Source organism: Stigmatopora nigra, chromosome 1 (genome assembly GCF_051989575.1).
Source record: "Stigmatopora nigra isolate UIUO_SnigA chromosome 1, RoL_Snig_1.1, whole genome shotgun sequence".
NCBI classification, from domain to species: domain Eukaryota; kingdom Metazoa; phylum Chordata; class Actinopteri; order Syngnathiformes; family Syngnathidae; genus Stigmatopora; species Stigmatopora nigra.
The window spans coordinates 14,390,519-14,410,406 of NC_135508.1; the positions used below are offsets into that span (position 1 = coordinate 14,390,519).

The 19,888-nt window shown below is 39.0% G+C and overlaps 2 protein-coding genes across 2 annotated transcripts; one reads left to right on the forward strand and one right to left on the reverse strand.

The window, feature by feature from the left end:
• Positions 1 to 360: 360 nt before the first annotated feature.
• On the reverse strand, positions 361 to 9,046 carry ccdc22 (CCC complex scaffolding subunit CCDC22). The gene is made up of 16 exons (XM_077721011.1): positions 8,649 to 9,046; positions 7,408 to 7,585; positions 7,195 to 7,327; positions 6,035 to 6,141; positions 5,865 to 5,946; positions 5,281 to 5,450; positions 4,642 to 4,857; positions 4,399 to 4,560; positions 3,612 to 3,731; positions 3,432 to 3,548; positions 3,244 to 3,345; positions 2,229 to 2,336; positions 2,047 to 2,142; positions 1,893 to 1,952; positions 1,734 to 1,808; positions 361 to 1,129 (listed from the first exon to the last, which is right to left on the reverse strand). Exons 1-16 carry the CDS (start codon positions 8,696 to 8,698, stop codon positions 986 to 988), a joined length of 1,920 nt encoding a protein of 639 aa, XP_077577137.1. The 5' UTR covers positions 8,699 to 9,046; the 3' UTR covers positions 361 to 985.
• Positions 9,047 to 9,160: 114 nt separating this feature from the next.
• On the forward strand, positions 9,161 to 18,039 carry tbc1d25 (TBC1 domain family, member 25). Its single transcript, XM_077720997.1, has 7 exons — positions 9,161 to 9,509; positions 11,833 to 11,942; positions 12,026 to 12,180; positions 12,278 to 12,405; positions 12,489 to 12,677; positions 13,169 to 13,444; positions 14,720 to 18,039. Exons 1-7 carry the CDS (start codon positions 9,465 to 9,467, stop codon positions 16,277 to 16,279), a joined length of 2,463 nt encoding a protein of 820 aa, XP_077577123.1. The 5' UTR covers positions 9,161 to 9,464; the 3' UTR covers positions 16,280 to 18,039.
• The last annotated feature ends 1,849 nt before the right edge of the window (positions 18,040 to 19,888 follow it).

Genomic DNA, 19,888 nt, shown 5'->3' on the forward strand with positions numbered 1-19,888 from the left:
CTGGGCCTGTGTGGGTTTTCTCTGGTTACCGCCCACATTCCAAAGACGTATGGTAGGCTGATTGGAGACTCTAAATTGACTCTAGGTATCAGTGTGAGCATGTATGGTTGTCTGCCTCCTTGTGCCCTGCTATTGGCTGGCCATATATTCAGGGTGTCCCCCGCCTGCTGCCTATAGTTAGCTGGGATAGGCTCCAGAACTCACCGTGACCTTTGTGAGGATAAGCAATATGGATAATGAATGACTGTCCTTTTACCACTTAGGGGTCCAACATTTCTCTCCATTACCTAAGAAATTCCCAATTTGTATTTTAAAACACTTTCAGCATTGGTACTTTACATGAATATAATTTACTAACACTACTCATCTATCTCTTTATTTAGCTCTACTGCTTGTAGCAGGGTGTCATTAATGACAGTAGTTATTTTGTAGTTTGAAGGTGAGAAACACTTCATAATTTTTAATTACAGGTCTGTTTGACACATTCAAATGTCATTCATTCCGTTCAAATATATCTCATTGACAAAACGACAAGGCTGGTTGTATTAAGGAAAGTAAGATCATCTAAATGATGTTAATTTATAGCCCCAAATCTTTCAAACAATGAGAGCGAATCTTGAACAAACAAGGCAGATTTGGGAGCACCATTTGCTTTAGAAATTAAGGTAACGAATGACAGAAGTTTACCAAGTGGACTAAATTGTGCTTACATTTATAGCCATTATTTTGGTTATTCGGAAGTTAGTTCTGCGACCAATGTGATTTTTCAGTCTTTGCTTAACAGAAGACAATTTGGTCCACGTGTGTAAAAACCAAGCATGAAAAGCCACGGAAATGCTAAACATGAAAAATCAGGGTTTCTAAAACAATTCTTGTTGAGCAACTGAGGTACAAATATTATTCCTATGGCACAGAGGACGGTGTTCAGGGAAAGCAATTTCTTCGGTCTAAGACCTATTTCAGTCATCTTGAGAGCAAATTGCTTTTAAACTTGAGCATCAGTAGGCAGTTCAGCATCAACCCTCTTAAATTTGGCAGCTAGCGCCGCATTCTCTTGTCGGATGGCCTTGTGGTCTTCCTGAATCCTCTCCAGATTAGCCACTGTTTTGTTGCTATTCTCTGTGTCAATCTGTGGACAAACAAGATGTCATCAAATTCCTCATTATTCAGTTCAAAAGAAGCCAACTAGCCGTGAGCTGGTCCCACAGTGTTGCCAGATTTGATTTTTTGATCAAATTTGGCCTGCTTTTGAACTTTCCGTTTTTATAAGGCAGTTTTGACTAGCTTTCATCACTTTTAAAGTTGTATGTCTACACCCTCAACTTGATGCTTTCTTACAGCAGCATCTTCTTTGCTTCAATTACCGTATTTTCCAAAGTATAATTAGCTCATATTTATCGTTTGACTACTACACAAGTGCAACTTACATGCTTGTTTGGTTTTTGTTTCTCTCTGAGCACCTGCAGCTTGTTATGTTGTCATTTTAGGCTATAGTTATCTGAAAAACCTATGTAAACAGATGCCTATTTCGCTTGTTATTCTCCATTTTGTTATTGCAATGCACGTTTCTGATCGACCAAAAGAATTGCGCTTCCAAAAATGTGACTGACACTCCAGTGATGTATATATATTTTTACTCTTCTTTGTTTATTCTTTGGCTACCGTGAAAAATACGGTATGTCTGCCATTTAAGCAACTCTGGCAACCCTGTCCGTACCCTAGCAAAGTCTTACCTGCTCCTCTAAATCTCGTATCTCTCTCAGGATTGTACCAGTATCTTCTATGGTTTGGATCAACTGATTGCAGTTCTACACAAGAATAGTCAGATAAGAGTGAGAAAAATGACAAAGGTTAGGAGAAAATGTAACTGCAGAAAAGTTGTTTTTTCATACTTCATGTAGAGCTGCCAGATACTTGTAGGACTTGCGGACCGACTCGTCTTTTTTGGCGTCCTGCCAGTGATGACAAAAATAAAAATCACTTTCATTTTGTGTATCAAAGTAATTTCCGCTGTGTTATCAATCAAACAAACAAATTTAAAAGGACCTTAAAGACAAGCTCATCTGTCACTGCAAATGTCCTGTCCAGTTTTCCTGTGAGGCTGTTAATCTCTTTTTGTAGTTCTTTAGTGTCAGACAAAATCTGATAAAGGCAAAATTGTGAAACAAAATAGTGGTTAAAAGTTCACAAAGCATGTAATGGCATCACAGTGTGACAGGCTTACTCACCTTAGTGATTTCTTCCTTCTGTCTCTTGATGTTGCCAACAATCTCCAAAATTCTTTGTGTGTATGCTGCCCGGGACACATTCTGGGGAAGACTTTCTAACTCGGATACCTGTAATTCAAATTAATATTTTGTCTATTGTTCACGTAATACCAAAATTGGGTAACTTCCTTGTTAACGCATGTTTCTGTGTCACTTATGGTGCTAGACGTCAAATCCATTTTGACTGGATTGGATGTCACCACCCATGCACTGTTAATGGGACTAAATTAAGCATTCACAGCCAACGTTTCCAGTTTAAATGTTGATGCTTGTCAGTAAAAGGCAATTAATGAATTATGGGTCACATGTTAATTTTAAATTGGATTGGATAACTTTATTCATCCGGTATTTGGAAAATTTCGTTGTCACAGTAGCAAGAAGGTGAGAATGCAGATATACGAAAGGTATTTTAAAGTCCTAAATAGATGGGTAATAAGTAAGTTAATAAATAAAATAAATACATGAATAAATACATAAATAAGCGTGTTGCTGAAATCTGTATATACACACATATATACTATGTATATAGATACTATGGATACATACATACATACATACACACACACACACACGCACACACACACACACACACATGTATTCATACGGTAGGTCTTAAATCTAAATCCGTTTTTGCATACGAGGAGTTTAATCTTATTTTGTAATTTGGCAATTTTTTGTCTGGATTTGGGGGCATTTTCAGGTCACTTACTATTACTCTTTGTTATAATTCTTTTCCCAATGACAATGAATAATGGCCGTTGAGAATGAGGTCTTAGCAAAAAGTATTCATCTTAGTGCGCCTTGCTTTGGTGCAAATCATGTCAATTGGATACAAAAAAATTCTAGGATGACATACATTTTGAAATTTGAACATTAAATGTTTCATTGGAAAAGAATGGGGCTTAAATATATTTTCTGAAATCAGGTTTTATATTAGTATATCTATATTTTATATTGCATATCTTAACTCCAGTACCAGCTGTTTGTATATTTCCTCCTTCTTCTTGGCCTCCTCTGTCGACACTCGGATTTTATCATGAAGAGTCTTGATTTCAGACAGCTTTTTGGATGATTCCATCTAGGAAAATACAGATGACCTAACTAGTGGCCGCAAAAAAACTCATTTTAAAACATAGATATTACTATTTTCCTTTGCCTACTTACATCTCGATTACTGCAGATTTCTTTAAGTCTTCGGTGTTCGTCGATAAGAGGTGCACGGTGTTTCTCCCACTGAGAGGCCAGGTGAACTACACGCTGCGCACTGGCCTCCACCATAGCCTACAGGAGAAGGCAATGATTGATTTCAACACCTGAATGTCATGAAATGTCAAACTCTCGTACCTGAAGTTTCACTATGTTGTTTTCAGCATCTGGTAACAGGTCTATGGTTTTCTTTTTCAGCTTGATCTTTTCCTCCCACTCATTGTTCTGCAGCTCCCGTTGCTTGAACTCATCTAGTACCTTAATCAACCGGTGAGGGATAAGTACGCCAGTAAGATTATTATTATTTTTTTAATAATAATGGGAAATATGGGCGAGACAAAGAGATCGTTTGTGTCTGTAACAATTGCTAATCGAAAAATGCCTGCTTCCATTTTACTCTTATCTCAAATTCCTCATTTGTTGGGGCACTCGTATGTCAAGGTATTACTGTATTCATTTCCGATCGGTACAGCATGGGCTTAAAATGGAGTACATCGCAACTAGCTGTAGACAAAAATCGATGATCAATTTTCTTGGCAAGAAATATATTGATTAATCATTCATACTTCATGGACTAGTTGTTGTTGCGAAATCCGTCTAATTTTAGTTCTATTAAACACGTTTTAGTAATATGAAACCACTAGTTATGTGTTACTGTTTTTGTTGTTATTTTAGAGGGTTGGAACAAATTAATTGAGTTTTTTAGTTCATTTCAATGGGAAAAGTTTACGAGAATATCGACATACGAGCTCAGTCCCGGAACAAATTAAGCACGTATGTAGAGCTACCACTGTATAGTGTACGATGGGGAGGATGATGACTTTCAAAGCCGGCATTTTCTCCCAAGGCGTTGGGATGAAGTCATTACAGGATTAATCGATAAATACGAATTCAACGAATGTTCGAGTGAATAGGTCCGTCCTACCTGAACGTGAGTGACACTCAGGTGCTTCAGTTCTGAAGTTAGTTGGTCCACATCACTGCACAATTGCTGAAACTGTTGCTGCAATGCAGCTAGCTCGGTCTGCTGACTGAGCTGGGTATCACCATCTGATTGGTGTACAGGGGATGGCATCGCTTCTTTTTCCTGATTAGACAGAAATCATGAACTATTTTAGACAATTCACCGTGTTCATTTATTATTATTATTTTTTTCAGGGGCCCACACCTGTGTAAATGTGAACTTCTGAGAATGGGTGAAGTGAGAGCCTTTTGTCAGTATGTGGTCAGAAGAAGCAGATCCCCTGAAGGATTGCAGCAGGTCAGACAAATCAGAGGTGGTGCCATGACCACTAAAGGCACTTTCCGCGGAAGGAAGGGCAACAGAGCGAAATTGTTCTTCAATTTTTTTACGCAATCGAGTTCGTTTTCTGGCCTTGTAGTCCTGTGAGAAGAGAAAACTGTTAACATTGAAGTTGAAGAACTTAATTTCATTACAACACGTGTTAACCAAATGTGATTCTGAGTGCAAATACAGGGTTTGTTTATGCTTTTACAGTTTACCACTTCAATCCTTTCAGGGACAGTCGTTACTGAAGCGAATATTATTCAAAAGTGAATTTTATCTTAACTCATTTACTGCCAGTCCAGATTACAGGTATAAGTCATGATACATATACACACACTACAAATATTTATAAATTATAAATAAATAAAAACCCATGCTCTCTCTGACCAAAATGCAGCCTTGTACATTCACAGTCACCAGACAGAAAGAACACAGATTGCAGTAAATTATAATATGACAAATTGGTTTATTCTTGTTTCTGTATATATATTTCAATAAGAGGGCTAATAAATGACTGACCTGTGGAGTTAGACGAGACAGCAGTCCCTGACTATTCCACTCATTCTCCCACTCCTGAGTGGCACTGAGCTCAGCTGTGTGCTGCTCCAGTAATGACGCCGCCACACAGGTGTTATGGGAGAGCTGATCAGTCACAGGAGGAAGAAAATCTCGCCGGTAGTCATTTAGCTCTGAAATCATTTCACACAGCCACACACACTTCAATAGGAGTCAGCAAAATCCACATCCATCTAGAACAGGTGTGTCAAACTCAGTTTGCCTCGGAGGCCACCTTCATGCCAATACCCAAAGGTTCCCACCCTTGTTTTAGGTTAAATACAGGACACTTTTTGTCCATTTTGGGTCATTTGCTAATGGTCTTAGGGGAGTTCCCAGTTTGTTTCCTTTTTGTCACTTGTTTTCTGACGATTTTTAGACATTTCCAGGTTGCTTGCAGTTGGTTTTCCTTTATTCTGAATTTACAGTATAAATGAGCATTAAAGTGCCTGTCAGGCAAAACAACACCGTGGGCCACTTCTGGTCATACGTTTGACACCACTGATCTAGAATGATGCTATTAATCATCGAGCATTATTTAACCCTACCTTTCACAGATTTTTTTCCCAGATCTTTAATACAGTGAGGTAAACTGAGGGGCTGCGCATGGAAGCTGTGCAATGCTAAGTTCTATGGACAGAAAAGCATGTCAGTATATACTTTTTGTCAATATTCTAAGCAGAATCCCGACAGCAAGGTGGAATTTTTAAGAGTTTACTTGTGTTTCACCATGCATTGGCAGCCTGCAGTTCGGAGGGAGCCAAGGGGTTGCCAGCTGAGATTTAATGGCAGCGGCAATAGCTCTCTGAAGAATGGTTGATTTGCCTATAGGAAGAAAGGATGTCAAAATGAGTAAAATTCCCCAATGGCTGTCAAGGTCATATATGGCTCAAGGGAAGCACAGCATGCTATTTTTAAAAATATATTTGTGAGGCCAGGCAATTTTAAAATTGGGATTTTAGATACAAAATTTGAGGTCGATCTCAGTGATATATTTATGTGATTAAACACGGCGGTAATGCAAGCTGACAGTAAGAGGCCAAGTGGAAGATTTTCAAGAGGTTTTCTAACTAGTTTAGGCACGATGAAAATCCAAACACCGCCTCTTAGTGTAATCCTTTTCGTTAACCATTTGGAATCTTTATGCATAATAAGTCCTTATGGTTTGTGCTTAATTAAGAGTCCTAATTTGTAGTGGTATTGCTGAGAGGTATCTGTTCCCCAATATAGTGTACAGTCGGTACAGATTTCCGACTAGATTTACTAATTTACTAAAAACCTACATAATGTCACAAAACAAATTTGGACCTACTGTATTTTCTTGCATATAAACTGTATTTCTACCTAAAAAACGATGACTGAATCAAGGGTACGGCTTATATGCGAGAAAATATGGTAATTGAAAGCAGCTTCTTCTTTTACCATCACCACTTACAGCGTTGCTATACTCTTTTTCACCAGTAGATGCCGGGCAAATTAATATTTACTATCAGTTGGTTATTTTCTGTTTTGCAGCAAGAAAAAAAACATTCCGAGATGAATTACTAACTTTCTTATGATGTTAACGCTAATGATGTGCTTTTGATTCATACAGTATCTTAGATAGACCACGTGCAATGATTACTCTTTAGATTTTCCCTTCAAAGTAACATATTTGTACTCCCTATTAGCACCATGTATATGGTGTTGATATGGAGGTGAACATTTTGAATCAGGGGGCGGCTTATATGCGAGAAATGGTAAAATTCAACGATTTTAAGGCAATTAAGGGTGTGGCTTTTACGCAGGGGCGGCTCGAATGTGGGAAAATAGGGTATTTCACGCCTGCAAAGAATGGAGCATATTGGATTAAGTTTTATGAGGGTGACAATCATGTACCTGCGGGCTGGTCGGAGGCATCGGCACTTTCTCTAGGCAGTTTCTCCACAAGGAACATTAGCAGGGAGCGGATCTCAGTTTCACTGCTGTAGAGGAAGGTTTGATAACCTATTTCACCTTTATAACCAATGTCCTGCAAACACATTTAATATTCCATCCTTAGTTTTTATCTGACAAGTTATTCAATGACAGCAACTTTATGAGCATTTTTACCTGACAGGCTTGTGCCAGACTCATGCCCACTCTGAAACGAGCCGACATGGCGGGTGGAAGGGAGGTTGGCAGCACGGTGCCTAATGCAGGGTCGATCACCCGGATACATCTCACCACTGCTTCCACAATCAGTTCACTGGTGAAGTCTTTGATGCTAGTAACTTCTTCACTTAGTTCTCTACCAGAAGTAGAAAAAAATGTATTGGAATGTATTACTTTTAACTCTGAGCTTGCAGTATACACTCGTGTTTCAATCATATGATGGCCATGAGTAATTGGCGAAAGACAGTTTAACCCCTTATAAGCACACATTTAAGTAATTGACTGCTGTTGACTGTGCTGGCCACCCAATAGATTTTGACTGAGTGGGGCTTTCCCACTCAAAACGGATTGGACGTCTAGCGACATCAATGCCACTGAAACATGAACATTGTTGCCATTGGCATGCAATGATTTGAATACTATGGCGCAAATAAATAAATATATTCTGACTGCAACTAATTTCTTATGATGATGGCGTTGAGGATTTCTTTTCACAAAAGGCCAGGAAACATGTTATTCAGATATTATTATATTTCAAAAACTTTTTTCGTTTAAATGCATTCTATTGTTTGTAGTTCAAGGTTTGTATAATTTACATTAGTGTTTATATATTGGCACACATTTACTACTAAATTAGGGCAAAATTATTTTTTTGGCTTATATACCATGTGAAAGAAAACAAGTATTTGGTCAACTTAAATATATTATTATGTTAGTACGTTGTGTGTGTGTGCGCGCGCGCGTGTGTGTGTGTGTGTGCGTGTGTGTGTGTGCGTGTGTGTGTGTGCGTGTGTGTGTGCGCGTGTGTGTGAGGGTGTGCCTTGTTCTCCACCTGATTATTTTTTATTTGAAGGGTTATACAGTATACTGCAATATTTGCACAAAAAGATGCAATAAACCAGCATTTATTAAGATAGAAACGCCACTGTACTATTAGCCACAGATGTGTGAATTGCATTATGATATTTTATACCTAAAATCATTGGCCTGTAAAATCTATAAATATAAATTAAAGTGCAGAAAAGTGAAGGGACATAGTATTGGTTTATGGTATGAAAATGACATCCGGACCCTGGTTTAACACTGACATGTCTCCATCCCTCTAACTTCTACCAATGGGATAGTATGTATTCATTGTGAATGAATACATTATCTGACAGTCTATGAATTATTGGACTCAAACGAAAGCAAATACTTACGTGCCGACTTGGCTTAAGGCTTGTATCAAGATTTTGTCAACTTCTTCCATCTTGGGTGTTCAGATCAACGATCAGAATTCAAGTAGTACATCTAAGCATGTAGCTTTCTATGCAGCCAGTCAATAACTAAAGAGGGGCTTCTTCATGATGGCCAGACAGCAGAGGAACAAGCCTCATTCAGTTAGCATGTGGCTACTCATGCAGAATCATCTAGCTTCAAGAGTTCATTCTATTCTTCGAGGCAAGCTTGGCGTATTACAAACGTAGAATTTTAATAGCAAAGACTTAGACAAGCTGTTTTATCTGACTATATTTTGACAACTCAATGCCTTCCACAGAGGAAAAACTAATATAATATTAGGAGGGGAAGGGATACAATGGTTGCTGGGAGATGTAGTGCTCTCCCCTGAATGATCATTAAAGCAAACTGCAATATTACTACATTTCCCAGAAGAGATTTCGATTCCAGTCTCATGACAAAAGTTGCGAGAGTGGTTGAATTCAGCGTCTCTTTTTTGAGTTGGGTCTACATACGAAAATCTAGGAATACATTTATCTCACAGCATTGCACTAAAAAATAGATGACATAATCTATATAAATGTATTTTGGAAGCGGATCGATACATTTTACAACAATACAAGTGTTGACCGATAGAGGGCAGTAACACATTGTAAAGCTTTTGTTTTAAAGGTAAACCGAAGAAGAACACCAGCGGAGCCACTCGGCTAACCTGGTGATGTTATTGCTCTCTGTGTTAGTGTCGATGGAAGGATCTTTTTTAAAAAGCCTCTTTGATCCAAAAGGGAGATTTTAAAATGGCAAACGATGAGGAAAGAGGGGTTGTTCGAGTCAAAGTAAAGGTATGTCGGCCAGTCAGCCTACAATCTTGCTACCTAGTGTAAAAATGTTTTTGTTTTATTTATTTTTGCATGTAAAATATTAAATGTCTAACATGTACCCTATTATATCATTGACTTGTCACAGACAGTCGGATCGTGCTACCGCTGAAATTGTTCATCAATTGTCACCTTTGTTGTGAAAGCAGGCGTGCAGTGACGTCATGTTTTGGGGGATAAATATTACCACCCTTATTAGAACGACATTGAATATCCAATTTGAGACATCGCCCAGCAAGAATGACCAACCTATTTAGAGTTCCTGAGCACTAACGTCAGTCTTCCAGGGTGACGTCACCTTGTGCGCACAACAACACGCGTGCTTCACTGCTGTGCATCACTTTGTCAAATCAAATGGAAGTGACATTTGTTCACTAAGTATGGTGGGCAGTGTGTCCTTTTTTGAGTGTACTTGGAAATATTTTCAGTTCTGGAAATCCAGTTCTTAAGCAGCGTTATTCAAAAAAGTAATTGAAAAGGAAAATCAGTACTATTGGTTAAGACAATTCTGATTGGCTGGCAACCAATGGCACGAGCTGGGATAGGCTCCAAATGAATGAATAAATGGTTAAGACAAATGCATATTGTTACATTCCTTTATTCATTTTCCGTACTGCTTATCGTCACAAGGGTTTCGGGCGGTGCTGCAGCCCAGCCCACCCAACTATGGGCATCAGGGGGGAGACCCTGAATTGGTGGCCAGCCAATCGTGGGGAACAAGGAGACGGACAAACATTTGCCACAAACACCTAGGGGCAAGTGAGATTCTTCAACCAGCCTACTATGCAGGTTTTTGAGGATGTAGAAGGAAACCAGAGTACCCTAAGAAAACCCACACAAGTACATGCAAACTCCCCACAGGAAGGTCAGAACCCACCGTGTATTGAACCCTCAATCTCAGAACTGGGCCGGCATGCTAGCCAATCCCAACTGGGCTGCCCCACTATTGTTACAGTTTATAATGGAAATTGGAATTAAAACAAGAGTCATTTTTGTCAAAGTCGACATTTTAGATATGGTTATGGCTGGGGGACCATGATTGCAAACCTGTATAAATATGTCTAATTCTTAACTTGATCACATCTTTTGATGGTGATAGACAAATCAGATTTGGGCTAATGATTATAGGTTTTTATTATTGGCCTCACAGTAACTTTGAATTTTACCATCTCCAACACTAGTCTAAAATAATAGATTAATTTGGCTGCAATTGTTGGCAATGGACATCCAATCCATTTAGATTGAGACGGCTAGCATTCGATCAAAGAAAAATTTGTGATTCAAGTCTAGTCGCAATAATCGAGGGAAGACTAATAAGAACTTTCGAAGATCACAAAGAATGGGGGCGCTGATGAACTTGTGGTTCTAAAACTAATTTGTAAAAATAAAGGTACGTACCTGCCAAAATGTTTGCAGGTTTTATTATTCATTACTTTTCGTTGTGTAAGGAGGGAGTTATTTTTTCTTTAATGTACAACAGAATAACAAAAACACAAAAAAATATTCAGATTTTTATATTCTCTTTTTAAGTAAGGTAACAGTTACTTTCATAATTGAATAGCGAGGAAAGTAATTTATTTAGTTATTCAGAGAAGTTTGAAGTTTCAAATTTGAAACAAAAACGATGTCATAGTTATCATGATAATTATCAATATCGACTTATTTATTTATTTTTTGTGATAAGAATTTTTGTCATACCCCCAGGTCTATTTACAATCTACATTTTACAGTCTACTATTTAAAGTAAACAGTGCTACAAAAAAAAATAAACAATACTGATTTTCTTTGTGTCTGGAGTTACATTTGAAAGCCCAATGGCAACATCTTAATGATGTGACCAAACCTGTTCCTGCTCTAGCTTAACTTTTAAAGTGCTTTGCAAGTGGCTTTAGCTTTTTCACGCGTCGCTGAAAGCAACACAATCTGTAATCCAATGTAAATAACAAATTTACTGCCATTGACGGCGTAAGACGCCCAATTCATTCTAAGTGGAAGAGGTTGGCGCCAACAGATCAACAGATGGGCATAGTCGATGGCCTCAAAAGATGAGTGTTCACATCAACTCATTTCATTTACTATAAATTAGACAGCTGTAGTTGTCAATGGCAGGCAAATGGATAATACTACTAGTAGTAGTATTATCCATTTTGTACTACAACAAACTTCAGTAGTAGTACTACTGAAGTTTGTTGTAGTACGATGATATCACCAGCCAAATATGTCATGTACGTAGGCCCATTTGTTTTTTTCAATAGATTGTAATGGAATGTTTTGTAATATTTTTCAGAAATGTGATGGGTCACTTCCAACAGAGTTTCGCTCCTTTGCTGTTGATCCCCAAATTACATCATTGGAGGTGTTGCAGCATATTCTAATCAAAGCATTCGATTTGAATGGGTAAGACTAACCAACCTCCTGATGAAAATGTATCTGGTAAATCGGTTTTCATGGTGTCAAAAATGTTTGTTTTTGTCAAGTAGGAAGCGAAATTTTGAGGTCAGTTATATGTCTCGAGGCGTCAACGTTGCAGAGATGTACCTGTCTTTGATGTCTGATGGAGATTTGGATGCTGCGTTTGCTAGTGCAACCAAACCATATCTACAACTCAAAATGGATGTAAAACCTTCAGAAGACAGTAAGAGCACAAAAACATATCGCACGCACTGTAACCTTAGGACAACTCACTAAAACTCAAAAACCTATTTACAATTTGTCACTCTGCTTAATATTAGGCCCTGTTATGGAGGACTGGGACATCATAAGCCCCAAAGATGTCATTGGCTCTGAGCAGCTTTTTGCAGAGAGAACAAAGTCTTTGGCATCTGCAGCACTTCCTTTCACCCAGTCTTTAATGTCCCAGGTATATTCTCAACTTTCCCTATTCTTAGCCTTCAACAAACTTGCATGTTTTTATGCAGGTGTGATTTAAACATTTATTTTCAGGTTGGTCGAACGCTGACAAGAGTCCAGCAGGCATTCAGCTGGTCTTACGGGGAGGAGATCAAGCCTTTTAAGCCCCCTCTCAGTGACACTGAGTTTCATAGTTATCTCAATGCCCAAGGACAGCTGACACGCCCCGAAGAACTAAGGCTACGAATTTACCATGGTGGTGTAGAGCCTTCACTGCGAAAGGTCCATATTTTATTAAATACAGGGGTACCCCGAGATACGAGCTTAATGCGTTCGGGACTGAGCTTGTATGTCGATTGTGACTTTTGCACGGCAACGCGCTCGTAACATAACATAAACAAATTTAAATAAACTTCGATTACGATGCAGACACTCTCAAAAATAAATCTAACCTTGCTCTCAGCTTAATTCTAATTTTGTTTTAAATTTTTCTAACTTTCTTCTCCCGGGTTGGCTCTAAAAAATGCAACGTTCCGCTAAGTGCTCGTAGATACTTTACACGAGGGAGTTGCGGGGAGAGAGACCGTGCCCATGATGTTCTTATGAGCAGCTTCTCGCGTCCGCTGTCTGCTCGTATTTCAAAATTTGTCTCGTATCTCAAGATAAATATTTGCTCCAAATTTTACTCGTATCTTGGGGCACTCGTATGTGGAGATATTACTGTACTCACTTAACGATTGAACAGACTTTACGTCATGGACTATTGTTTTCAGGTTGTCTGGCGATACCTCCTCAATGTCTATCCAGATGGACTGAGCGGTCAGGAAAGAATGGACTATATGAAGCGAAAGACGAGAGAGTATGACCAACTTAAGAACGAATGGACAGCCCACGTCAGTCACGAGGATCTTGAATTCATCCGGGGAAATGTACTCAAAGACGTCTTAAGGACAGACCGTGCCCATCCATACTACGCAGGCTCAGAAGACAGTCCGCATTTGGCCGCTCTCACTGATTTGCTGACTACCTTCGCCATCACACATCCCCAGGTGCTTGATTTGCGTGTTTTAATAGGAGGGGGGTTTCTGCGCAAGTTTAAGATCAATATTAAAAAATATTTTATGTTTGATTGTGTTGTTCAGATGGGTTATATTTAATTGGCTTAATGCAAACTGACAAAATTTCTAGATTTTGAATAGTCCGTCAAAAAAGTCTAAAGTTGATTGTTTCATTAGAGTACACTTCAGATCCGGTCAACTGTAAAGCAAAACACTTAAAAAGAAAAGAACATTTTGCTCATATAGTGGACTAAAATACAAACTACATTATATTTTTAAAACACTTGCTATCTTAATATAATTGGCATAATATAGACAGGTAATATAGTAAGCAGGAGTTTAAAAAAAACAAAACAAAAGCACATCGTAAAAATACACCAGACCGGAGTATATTGGTCTTCCAAAGTTGGAAAACATTTGGGTTTGACAATTTTTGTAAAATAAACCCTCACCTTTATTTTCGGCCATACGTTTATCAAAAAGAGATGAATACATAAAAGACATGATTGGCTCATTTTACGGCTGATTCAAAATCTTTAACATTATTTATTTTTGTTTACAATACCAAGCATAATTTGTTTAACAGGGTTCCAAATGTGCACAAATAATAGCATTCTATCTTGATTAGAAGCTAGTTGTATATACATCTCATTTTCTGAACGCTTCATCCTCACTCTTGGGGGGTGCTGGAGCCTATCTCAGCTGACTTCGGGCCAGAAGTGGGGGACACCCTGAATTGGTGGCCAGCCAATCACAGGGCAGAAGAAGACAAACAACTATTTATGCTCACACTCATACCTCGAGGCAATTTGGAGTGTCCAATCAGCCTACCATGCATGTCTGTGGAATGTGGGAGGAAACCGGAGTAACCGGAGAAAACCCACGCAGAGAACACGGGAGAACACAGGTGAGCCGACCTGGATTTGAACCCAAGATCCTTCACTGTGAGCCCGACACGCTAACCACTCTCCCTTCGGGCCACCCTGTTCCTCCATACTTATTTAGTATTTATTCTTGTTTTTTTTTTTTTATGTATTTAATTTTTAGGATTCCATCTCATGGCAAGTAAAATAATAGGGAAATGCCACCTTGTAGTTTGTTCTATGTTAATTACTTAACATTTGACAGCTGGGATGTAAAGGTCCTCCAATTCTGGAATGATCAACAGCATCAAGAGAGAAATCTTAAAGAAAAATGGTTCTTGTTTGTTGAAAAATATAGCAAAAAAGAAAAGAAAAATAAGCATGTATACTTCTTACTTTTCAGATATCATACTGTCAAGGAATGAGCGATATCGCTTCCCCTATCCTTGCTGTGATGGACAACGAAGCCCATGCCTTCATTTGCTTTTGTGGCATTATGAAACGCTTGGAGGGGAACTTCCGGCCTGATGGACAGCTCATGTCTATTAAATTCCAGCATCTGAAATTACTCCTGCAATACTCAGATTATGAGTTCTACTCGTACCTGCTTTCCCGGGGTGCTGACGACCTTTTCTTTTGTTACCGCTGGTTACTTCTGGAGCTCAAGCGAGAATTTGCCTTTGACGATGCTCTCCGGATGCTAGAGGTGACTTGGAGTTCCCTGCCTCCTGACCCACCTGAAACTGAAGTGGAGCTCTTGGGACCACCGGTACGCTCTGACAAAACACGTTTCACAGACAGGGGCAGAATCCTTGGACGTGACTGGGAAATAAAAGAGAAGCAGCGTCGACAACATATGCTTCGACCGTCAAGAGAGGAACACGATGTCAGTTGGAATAATCTCAGTGAGGACAAAACCGAACCAGGAAGTGATCGAACAATTGTGGGGAATGCAAATTCGGTGGCTCCTTCACTGGAGGAGAGTTTTGGGGAATTTAAATATTATACTGCCCAAAATGAAGATTCCTTGAACATTAAACAGCAACAGAGTTTAACCGACGTATCGTTATCACGCATTCCAGTTCGTCAGTCCACCAATGACAGTGAGGAGGATTTCGAAGAAAGAACGCCGCTTATAAAATGCAAAGAATTTCCCCCAAACTCTCCAATTTCTAAGAATGACACTGTAAAGCATTCCTCTTTAGCCTTACCTTCCAGTTGTTCAGGGGCGATTCCCGACTCTCCGCCGCAAAATTCCTTCAGTTTCACTAGTAGTGGAAGAGAGGCCTTATCACGAACTGTCCCAAAAGTAATCACATCTTCTGCGCAATTGCTGAGGAGTACGGGCTTAAATTTGACAAACCCTACCGTCAAACAATGTGCAACGCCTCACACGCATACCAATCGGTCTTTTCTCTCATCACCAATTTTGCCTTTTGGAAGAGGTCCTTCACAGCCTTCTCCCAGCAACAAACCTTCAATCATCCCTTCTGCCAACATAGACTGTTCCCCCAAAGTGGAGATCACCATCAAACCGTGTTCTCTCCCACCTCCTCAAGAGTTCGGAAAGGGCAATCCCTTCATGCTTTTTTTGTGCTTGTCCATCTTGCTGGAACACCGGGACCACATCATCAAGAACAGCCTGGATTACAATGAACTCGCCATGCACTTTGACCGTCTCGTGCGTCGCCACAACCTCAGCAGGATCCTGCAGCGAGCAAAAGCCTTATTTGCAGACTACTTGCAGAGTGAAGTGTGGGAATCGGAGGAAGGGGACGAGGTTAGCTCCGACTCTCCGACATCTGCCACCACCGTTCAATACTCCCCGTCTTTAACCATCGCCGCTCGTCCTATTTATAGCCCTTTATCATTCCCTCAGACATCAACTCGGAACTCCACCTATAACCTTGCGACAACCATTCCTTCTCCAACAACTGAAGTTTCCCTTTCGCATATGTCATGATTTGCACAAGTGTCTGGACTATTTTAACAATGACTTCTGTGTGGAATTGGACATTAAAGCATCTGGATGCTTGACTACATACAATACATGAATGGTTACAGTACTGATCATAACATGTTATATTTGGAGGTATGGAAGAACTGAATAGAGGTTTTTGTCAGTGTTGCACCGATACCATTTTTGGGCTGGCGATCCAATTTTCTGAGATTGTGTGGTATTGGCCAAAGCCGATACCGTACTTATATGTACTACTTTTTGGGGTATACAGATATATTTGAAAAAATCTTTGACTACTAAATTTCTGTAAACTCCATTGACTGTAAAGCAATATCTATCATGGCTTGGTCACTCACTTATTACTCATTATTTGGCATTGATGGTGCTTGGTGTGGAATTCATTTGAGGAGGAAGCAGTGACTGCGAATGAATCAACTTTCATTTGCTGCCAACCTCCTTCATCAAATGGATTGGACATTTACTAAAAAACAGACTCATTCGTGGGGATTTGTGTCTTTGCCGAAGGAAGAAGTAATTTTATTTTTTAATTCCTGGCTGCCATTAATGATGGTAGACCACCAAGTGGGAGGGCACAGACAGATGGGAGTCGACCAGTTATAAAGTTATTGAAATTCACATCACAAGGATGATTAAACGCAACACAACTGGACTTCTATTACCATCTTGGGCGACAATTGCTCCTTATTTATGGTGATTTTGGTATCTTAGGTACGGCGACCAGCGTTTATATTGCATATCATTGCATACCACGTTATTTCTTAGTGCTCCCTGATACCGATGACATTTTTGTGCCGTATCGTACCAATACAAGTATCTGTGCAACACCGCTTTTCATGAATCCTTCAAAGTTGACAATGCATGCTTTACACTGATCTAGTTGTCAGTTTTTTTTACGGTATGAATAGGTCAATTTTTCCCAAATAATACAATTCTAACGACTTAACTCTCTAGATGTCATTGACAACAGACGACAAAGACCGCAAATACATACGTTAATGCATATAACCCATTTTGCAACCTTTATTCAATGGTGTATAACTTAACAACACCATGTGAAAAAGTGTTTCTCCGAGTATTTGAGTATTTATGCAGATTTCTTAGACCTCTGCTAATGGAGATAATCATGTTTAAACACAAAAAAATACCTCTTACAGGGATGGCCATTTTTGTGACATTAGTTATACCTATGCACATACTGGTGGGCATGTTAAAATGGGTATTAATGACATCACGAGGAAGGGCGGGCAATCTGGAATACAGTAACTTGATTGGCTAGAAAAGGACTTGGCTAAAATGTTTGCCACCACATAGCATGTCTTCTATTTATTTCCTTTTCCCCACTATTATATGTCAGAAAATGTAATTCTAAGGCATTTGCCCCCCAAACTTTTTAAGTAGATTCTTTCCATGTGGATGCACACGATGATGTGCTGTCTGTCTTCTTAAGAAAACATAATACATTTACCAGTCTCGGTAAAGAAACTAATTTAGTTTCTCTGAAAATTCTGAGCAGATACTTCTACATCTGCTACTTGGCCAATAAAACAAGTCTAACTGCTGTCTTTTAACTGTCATGTCATCAAAAGTGGCCTTAATTTGGCTATTTTTAAGCTCCACCTCCCAAAGATTTGTTATTTCTATTTTTAGTCCTTGGTATTTTACATTATTTTCCGAAAACCTCATGCATATGAACATATCTCATTTTCTGAAACGCGTTATCCTCATTAGGGTTGTGTCTGTGTGTGTGTGTGTGGGGGGGGGGGGGGGGGGTGAGAGGAGCCTATCCCAGATCACTCCAGGCCATAGGCGGGGGGGACACCCTGAATCGGTGGCCAGCCGATCGCAGGGCACAAGGAGGTGGACAACACCATGCACACTCACACCCATACCTATGGGCAATTTAGAGTGTCCAATCAGCCTACCATACATGTCTTTTGAATGTGGGAGGAAACCGGAGTACCCGGAGGAAACTCATGCAGGAGAACATGCAAAATCCATACAGATGGACATGACCTGGATTTGAAGGGACCCCAAAGCTCTGAGGCCGACGCGCTAACCACTCACCCCACCGGCCTACCTGCATATGAACATTCATACTTATTTCCACCCAAGGGAATCTATCTTTTTTTTGTTTTCTTTGTTAGTGAAAGATAACAATGAACGATGATTTATTTTTCTTTATAAGTGAACAAAGACAAATATTTCTTACATTTCAAGACAAAAGTCAATGACCAGTTACAGACAGAGGCTGTCAGTTGTGTGCCTCTATCCTCATTTTCTTGACTGTTGACGTCTATATATAGTACTATACTGTATATGAGCCAGTCACTATTTCAAGAAATGAAAACATTAAGCACTTTTTTTTGCTGTTTTGTTGAACAAAATAAACTTTTATGTCACCTTTTGATAGTTTCCATTTCAGCCATTGTTTTTTATATTGTTGCTTCTGTGGGCTGTCCGAAGTGTAATGTGACGCTGCATCCTTAGAGAAGTGCCTCATTCTTGGGAGACAAACTTTCAAGTGTATTTTCATTTGTGCTAAAAATATCTCACGCTAAGCTGTAAAAACGACTGCCTTTTTAGCTGATTAGACTAACAGTACACTCGTGTTTTTGCAGCATTGAAATGAACTGATTAGATCCATGATCCAATGAGACAACCTAAATTTTAATATAAAATGTTGTTTTGCCCCCGTTTGTTTACATGTAAATTGAGAATTAATAAAAAATCTCAACAATCCAAAGCAATTAGTAGTACGCCATTGCAACTTTTCATTTGTATCTGGCAGTATTTACTATCTTATACTAAGAAGAACGTCTCATTCCCAATTGTAATTGGGACGATGATATTGCTTGCATTTTCATGTAAAAAAAAATGGAAAAATGACCCTTTTAGGCATCCTTTCTAATTCTGTTGATTGTATCCTAATTTTGTCCTTTTGGTAGTTCTGGAACCTCAAGCACAAATGTCACATTATACTGTATGATGGAACTATGAGCTGGATTTATAAACATTTGAAAATATATACATAACTAACCCATTGGCTGACCCTGGCGGCGATTAGTTCGCTGCAAACCTTCCGTTCACAACAAAAGGATGATTGGACGTCTATCGTTATCAATGGCACTCAGCAAAGGGGCCTTTTTATGACAAACAGTGTGCTACTTGAATTGAGGCATATTTCAGATGTTTGTTGCCTTTCCTGTCCTATTTTTTAAAAAAAATGTCTTATCATTGTTATAAACATATTCTCTTCCCTTCCAACCCTCCATGTATGAATAATATATTTGAATGACTGGATTGTGAACGATTTTCAGTTGGTAAGAAAAAAATCAGTGCAAAATTTCAACGCAGTTACACTTTTTAATTGATAAATTGTATAATGGGCACGAATAAATATTCTCTGGCAAACATTTTGGCTATGTAGAGTGTTTGCATCACTAAAAATCTAAAGGGGTCTTAATCCATTATTGATTTTTAAATTATAGTGAACAGATATTTTTCTGACCTTTGACCCCATTGTTGTCAAATTTAATATTGCTCACCTTCTGTTTCATATTACAAACATGTATGATTTGATAATAATCCCTG

What these genes read in the sequence shown, in the direction of transcription:
- ccdc22 (XM_077721011.1), bottom strand. Translation starts at nt 8,698, where the DNA reads ATGGAAGAAGTTGACAAAATCTTGATACAAGCCTTAAGCCAAGTCGGC. An exon ending in CAATGCATGGTGAAACACAA is followed by an intron (nt 5,947 to 6,034) that starts GTAAACTCTTAA and finishes TTCTGTCCATAG; the next exon opens with AACTTAGCATTGCACAGCTT. An exon ending in GGGAAAAAAATCTGTGAAAG is followed by an intron (nt 5,451 to 5,864) that starts GTAGGGTTAAAT and finishes AAATGATTTCAG; the next exon opens with AGCTAAATGACTACCGGCGA.
- tbc1d25 (XM_077720997.1), top strand. Translation starts at nt 9,465, where the DNA reads ATGGCAAACGATGAGGAAAGAGGGGTTGTTCGAGTCAAAGTAAAG. An exon ending in TAGAGCCTTCACTGCGAAAG is followed by an intron (nt 12,678 to 13,168) that starts GTCCATATTTTA and finishes TATTGTTTTCAG; the next exon opens with GTTGTCTGGCGATACCTCCT. An exon ending in TCGCCATCACACATCCCCAG is followed by an intron (nt 13,445 to 14,719) that starts GTGCTTGATTTG and finishes CTTACTTTTCAG; the next exon opens with ATATCATACTGTCAAGGAAT.